Below are 7478 nucleotides of genomic sequence, written 5' to 3' on the forward strand. Positions count from 1 at the left end.
ACCGGTAATCTAACATACAGGTACATTTTGTCATATGTATGTTTTGGTTAAACATAAACACTTTTTCCGACCACGTTGCATAATCCACTGATGTCACGGTTCATTCACAATAAAGTAACAATGAAACAACAATAAATACCTTATAAATAAGAAAGATGCAGATTGAAGGAAAGAAAGCAAAACTATCAAGTTGAACATTCATCTGTAAAAATAAAATACAGATTATTTAATTTTTTATTAAGCAACCCATTTAAGCACCAAAACTGATAACTAAATCATCTTTTCCATGTGCATTTTTTTTCTGTGTACATATTTTTAAACCATATTTAATTGACCTAAGATCTTTGGTTCCGATAAAAAATTGTTCAGTTAAGTAGATTTTATTGTTCGTGTACTTTGGTTTATTCTAGAAATGGGAAAAAACGAGAAAACACAAGGAATTCTTCCAAGGCGACTCGCCTCACGGCTTGGTGAAAAGAGTCATGTACAAGAAATACCTGCAAGCTTACATTCCAATGACGCAGAGTGACCGTTTTACTCTCAGAACTGTTATAATCGATGGTTTCGCTGGAGCTGGAAGGTATTCAAATGAATGGCCTAATGAGTTAGAAAAATACGGCTCGCCTTTGATTGCAATGATGGTAGTTCTGGAACATGTTGTGAAGAAAAAAGAGGAATCACCAGAGCAAAATATCGACCCAGTGCCTGTTTTTGGTTGGGAATCTTCCTTACTTACACCAATGGAAGAACTAAAAAGCATGGACAAAGATCAAAGGGAAACATGCGTTAACACACAACTGGCAAAAGTCAAACTGATTTTTATTGAACAGGATAAAGAAAATTATACAACTTTGTTGTGTAATATTGAACTGCTAATTCTTAAGTTCCTTCAGAGACACTTTCCACAAATTAAATATAATGTCATGGAAAGGGAAGGCGTCACAATGTTTTCAATTACAACACAGCCTTTCTCTGTCTCCATAGAGGTACAAAATTGTTCGTTTGGTGATTACCAGCCATCTAGGAGTGAGTTATTGGACAAATCTGTACGTAGTCTGACTTTTGTAGATCCGTTCGGTTACACACACACTCCGATGGATCACGTGAAAAAGTTTGCACCCGGTGAAGGCAATGAAATTATGATCAACTTCATGAGCAGAGACGTAAACAGATTTGCAAAAAAACAACCGGAGAAAATAAGTCAACTTTACGGATTGCCTAAGTTTGACGAAGTTGCTGATGACTACTGTATAGGTCGTCCAAACACTGGCGAACTAGGAGAATTCATTAACTACGTTAGAAATAACATTTGTCCTGGGGCTCAAGAACATAGATCTTCAATTCAGAAATGTGTCGACACATATGAACTTTTTCTGAAAAAGAAAACTGGGAGCTCCTACTCTCTTGTTTTCGAAGTGCGCGGTGAGGGGAATTGCATCATATATCATATTGTGTATATAACCAATCACATCAGGGGAGTAGAAGTGATGAAGTCCGCAATGACCAAATGCAGCACGCATGAAGAGAAGATGTTGATGTCTGATTATGACGTTATTCGGAAGGGTAATAAATTGACTTTCCAGAAAACGCAAAATGATCAAGCCGTCGCAGAGAAAATTTTTGAACGATTTAAGGGGATGAAAGATGTAGTTGTGCAATATCACGGTAACCATAAATACGAAGAAAGTCCATCCGTTAAGACATTTGTTTTACTTGAGACAGTTTATTGCAAGTGGAAAACACCACTTGCAATTTTGCAAAAAGCAGGAAAAATTATTGATGTCTTAGAAAACGGAAAACCGCAAAAATCGAAAAATAAATTTCCGCACGAGGACAGTGTCACAAAAAAACCGATAGTCACAAGAATAACGTTTGCCCTAGAGGCATGTGAAACAGACAATCCAACTAAAGACGAACACACTGTCATCGATAACAAAGATGAAAAGGGACAAAAAAGACGCAAACAAGGCCAAAATGATCAAGCTGTCGCAGATAAAATATTTGAACGATTTAAGGGGATGAAAGATGTAGTTGTACAACATCATGGTAACAATAAAAACGAAGAAAGTCCATCTGATAGATTTCCGGAAAAGGACAGTGTCACAAATGAACTGATAAACACAAGAATAATGTTTGCCCTAGAGGCATGTGAAATAAACAATCCAACTAAAGACAAACGCCCTGACACCGATAACAAAGATGAAAAGGGGCGAAAAAGACGCAAAAGAGGTCAAAACACGAGCGAAAAAGCGAACACGAAAACAGAGAGTGAAAGCAAAAGGCGAAAGAAAGAAAGCTTTTACGTGGATGGCGAAATTAATGTACTACGAATGTCGGAAATATAATTTGTGGCGTGGTAAAACATATTGAGGTTGTATTATGAGAAAATTAAACTTTAAAATGAAAGCTTTCATCAGTTTTTTTATGGTTGGAATAGTGTAAGTCGCATCGAACTCTAGCTTGTTCTTAACACAATATGTTTAAACGAAATCCACGAATTGGACATTCAAACACAGTCAGCTCTGGAACAATTGTTATGTTAGCCGTTACCACCAACAGGATCGTCTGCTTTTGTGAAAGATTATACATTGTACTAGTAATTGTGCATTCAATGAAATCCTTATTTATGTTAATTTATTTTAATAAACGCAATTTAAAATGATTATAACTTATTTTTTTAATCATGCACACGTATATAATTATTATACACGCTCGTGACATTACGTGAAAATAATGTACATGAGCAAGTTATAAAAACTCATTGGTGAGCAAAGACCAACTAAAATTTGCTCCACTCCTTTCATCTGTAGGTGTAAACGAATGATAATACATACATACGCATGCAGATATCAATAGTATAGAAACAAAAATCTCGCGGCCATTTTGTTTGGAGCCTTTAGGAGCAGGTCAAATTGAGGTCAAGTCGGTCGAAGTCCAGGTGCAAGGGTGTGAGTTATTGGTTTTCACCTGGTGCCTGTTATGCATGTATCCGCTTAGGGGTATGGAAATAAATCCGTGTTTATTGTTGTCGGTGTAATGAGCGTGAATTCACCTGCGAGTTATGCGTGACTTTTGGTATTAGAAGCGATTCCCTATTATCGAAGCGCTATCGATTTGGCGCTTTTTTTCGAACCCGGTATAATTTTGAATGTATTTGAAAAGCGAACGGTATTGAACCACAAAATAGGCGCACAGAACGTTTTACATGATTTGGCGCTTTCTTTGTGTGCATTCTCTGTACACTAAAACGTATTTGAAGAGCGGTCATTTCCAATGCAATTTACATTACATGTATATTATAATTTTTAGTAGTCGAGTTACGATACTCTCACTTATGTTAAATATCAATTTGAATGTTCGAGTAAACTATCATTAAAATTTGCTGTAGAAAGTTAAATACAATCCAAAACTTTAGGGACCCGTTGTTTTCAAAAGTATCGTTCAATGTTTACAGTTAGATAAAACATGTTGATTGGTTCGATCATGAGTGTATAATGGATGGAAATTAATACTTTCATGCTAAACAGTGTTTTAATTTGAATAAGCCTGATTTCAATGGCGTTTTGTCGACATGATGAACAACAAATAAAAAGACAGACACATTAAATTTCAACGAAAAATTAATGAACGTTGAAAAGTAAAAAGTAAACATGAATTTCGGATTCTTATTTTACTCGTTGATTTTGCTGCCTGTTATAGTATTTTAGGTTTTGAGATTCAGATAAACATGTTTAAGCGGTGATTTTTTTTATATATTGATGTCGATTATGCGGCATTATTTAAACGAAAACACACGTTTGCATGTTATTTGTGTTAATCTGCTTACATGTTTTGATATAAGGCGCATATGTCGTAGAGAATTATGGCTTAGCATGAAAAATCTTGTATGCACATTAAATTATTTAGAATAATTATAATATGCACAATAATTGTTACTCATGTACATCCTATCTGAATAGGAAATTTATAATATTGGTCTCAAAAGAGGATGGTAATACCATTGATTACATTTCTCACAGTCTGTAGACAATTTTTAATTTTGCGAACAAAACACTTTCTGGAATAAATAGAGATTCCACAATACTAATTGTATTGTTATTTTCGAATGAGAAAGTCATGATGGTAAATCACCATCACAGATACAGAATCATTTAGATAAACATTACCTGTATTATAATTATTGGGGACTAAATGTGAACACTTTTAACACAGAGATGATGTTTTTCGTAAATACGGTAAAATCCGATCAATATTATGGTCACAACATCGAAATGGTCCATAAGTTAAATTATCTTTACACCGCCATTAATGACCATGTTACTTTCACTTTAAACCAATAACATCTGCTCAGGAAAGCCCTAAAGGCTATATTGAGTTTACTTTACGAATGTCAGCAGTATGATTTGAAGCCGAAATGAGTTCGTTCAGTTGTTTTATTTTTTTGTTAAGTCTGTTTTATGTTATGCCTCTAAAATATTGGAGTTTTAATAAATTACAAAATATCAAATGTATTTGTTCAATTTTTGGCAAAAGATTGTTTCCTATTAAGGTAACAATATACAAACGTAATACTGCAATATATGTAGAGTTAGGCAGATAACCTTTAAATGTAAATATATGTACGAATATTTTAAATAGTGGTATAACATATAAATAAAAAATAGCATAGTACAAGCTCTTAGCTTTCAAACATAAGATGATTTTTTTTATAAAGGATGCAAAAATTGGGATGGAAATGTTCAATACTTATCAAACAAATATGGATTTTAAACTTTGAATATAACTAATTTTCTAGCATGTGTATGTTAGTTTAAATTCAGAATCATTGGTATGTTCAAGCAGGATTTTTTTTCTTATATGAATATTCATTCTATTTAATTTAATGTAAAGGAATGATTAAAACTTTTAAAGTTCTGTGTTGCCTTTTTAAAAATGAATTAGACATAAAGAATGATTTCTATGAAAGGAAACATATCCTGAAGCAATAAAGATAAACACAATTGATAATTAGCGGGTTAGTCCTTAAGCTTGTAACAATGGCCCCCAGTTTTAATTGTTTACCGGTCTCATTACAACTTTAAAGTTGATTGATATGTTTGTATTAACCTATGAATAATGTTTTGAATTTATTCTATATTTGTTGATTGTTCTGCTCTTAAGCTATAAGTAAAATGCATATACATACTAGATTAAAACAAAATTGATGCAGTATATAAACACCCAAGAGGAAAATTATTTTTGTTTATTGTTAAAAACCTATTTTTATTCAGATATTTACGTTCATATTCATAGTTATTGTTATAAATTTAAAGCTGTGATATCCGATTAAATTTTAAGGCTGTACACACAATTGGTCATCGGCGGGTTTCGTTTACTATATGACGCTGTTCAGATAAAGGGCGCAGTTTTATACCAAAATATTGAATTTCTGATGTTATCTTAGCAATAAATAGAATCCATTGTTTCAAATATCGTAAACAATTCACGAGTTCAATCGATTTTACAATGCTATTTTACCAGCTGCAGGAGATTTCTTGCAAAAACTAGGTCCTGCTACAATACACGTAGCTTGACTTTCATACGGTAAAAGTGATCTGATGTGAACAGTTGTACAACTTAATAGTCAATGATCGTATAACAAAACAACAAAGTATTTTATTTATGACTACTTTATTTTTTAACATACACACACACATTTAAGTAAATATACAACTACAAAGTTGATACGAAATGTCTATGAAACAACACCATTATACATATTTACATTTTAAAACGCTGAACAATGATACATATTGAATATAAACATTGAAAACATCATATTTTAAATCATTATTCTATGACTATATCGCGTTCTTTGCTGATTTAAAAAAAGCCTGGTGATTCGCTATATACAATTCAACCGATGGTTTCAGTAAAAGCTTGTTTAAACTGAACATAGAGTCTTACATTGTCCTGTTTTCATAAGCGATAAAAATAATGCATTTTCTGAAAATATTGGTTCTATTTGAAAGGCGAATAAGGTGGATGTATTTGCGAAGTCCTCTCTACTGATATCAACACCTTCACTTTTGCTCCACGTACCATTTGCTGTATAAATACAAACATAGGCATACATTTTTTATCTTAATTTTTAATATTTAGAATACTTTACAGTTACCCAATTGAACCTTTTATTGGTCTGTATTTCACAGTGTGAATTGTCAAAGATATCACTTTATTTAATATCCACCCAGAGCCATCTTTCATGTATTTTTCGAACATCTTAAATATTGTATGATAGGCTTCATGTATGTCCTCATTCAATGTTTCTTTATGTAATGTTGTAATGGTTATACTCCTAAAATGCGGATGTTGTTCAACTTGTTCTCCATCTATTGTATTTTTTACCAGATCCACCTGAACCGAAAGATACCATTTTATAGCTTGTTGATTTAATCGAGCATTCAAAAAATTAATAACATCCTGTTTTGTTTTTGCAAAAAAATGTTAATAAGTCATATTTTTCTTTATGGTGTGGGTATAACGTTCTGTCTTGCATCCATTGAGCGCATTTTTCATGGAATAAGAATGCTCGCTTTTTAAATTTTTTGTACTTGTAGACGTCGCATAACTGTGGTCTACATGGACGTTTGCTCCGCTAGATGTATCTTTGATTGATGATGATAGCACGTTTCCAGACGATGCTGTTGCTGATGGCACGTTTCCAGACGATGCTGATGATGATGACGCTTTTTCAGACGATATTGAAGGTAAATTTTTATGCTTGTGTTTTCCCTTTTTGTTATGTTGTAACAGGTTGTCTTTTCTGTTTGTTTTAAAGTCACATTGATCGCAGTTAAAAGTCGTGTTATGTGATAACACATGTCGAATTAAAGTCCGTTTTTTGGTAAACTCTTGTTTACATTGCTGACATATGTATTCTTGTTTTTGTTGTTTATGCTCATTGCTTTCATCACTTAAATCCAATTTCCTTTTCAGAGAGCGTATTTCCTTTTTTAATGTTCCATCATTGTCTGGGTATTTGGTTTTTAATCCTCAACCAAATTTTCCATGTTAACACTTTGAAGAGTTAATCCGATATGACGCTTGTACAGATGAAGAGCGCACTTTTATACCAATTCATTGATTTTCTTTATTTGAAATTTAAATAAAATCCATTGTTTCAAATATCGTAAACAAACCTCGAATGACAATGTATGCAGTTATTTAGCACATGAAATATAACAAACACGTGTGAGATCAATATTTGATCAACAATCATCACATTATTAATATCCTAAGCAACTTATCGTGCTGTCTATTTAGATGAAAATACATGACTAGTTCACAATAATTGGACAGACAGACAGACACATTGTTTATTCAAGACTTATACAAAGTACATCGTCTATATATATACAATCGCACATATATATTGTCACGTGATTTTGTACAAAAAAATAAATAAGCAGAAAAAATATGTTAGGTACAAAAAATAA

General features: G+C 32.7%; 1 protein-coding gene across 1 annotated transcript in view; it reads left to right on the plus strand.

Annotated features, from left to right (window-relative positions):
- LOC127831360 (uncharacterized) overlaps nt 1–2662 on the plus strand; it is a 39971-nt gene extending 37309 nt beyond the window's left edge. The window contains exons 5-6 of the mRNA XM_052356330.1: nt 411–1883; nt 2145–2662. Of these exons, the coding sequence (XP_052212290.1) occupies nt 411–1883; nt 2145–2345 (1674 nt within the window). The 3' untranslated portion in view covers nt 2346–2662. The remainder of the gene's footprint in view (nt 1–410; nt 1884–2144) is intronic.
- Nucleotides 2663–7478: the final 4816 nt, after the last annotated feature.

This window comes from Dreissena polymorpha, chromosome 5, assembly GCF_020536995.1.
Source record: "Dreissena polymorpha isolate Duluth1 chromosome 5, UMN_Dpol_1.0, whole genome shotgun sequence".
Taxonomy (NCBI): Eukaryota; Metazoa; Mollusca; class Bivalvia; order Myida; family Dreissenidae; genus Dreissena; species Dreissena polymorpha.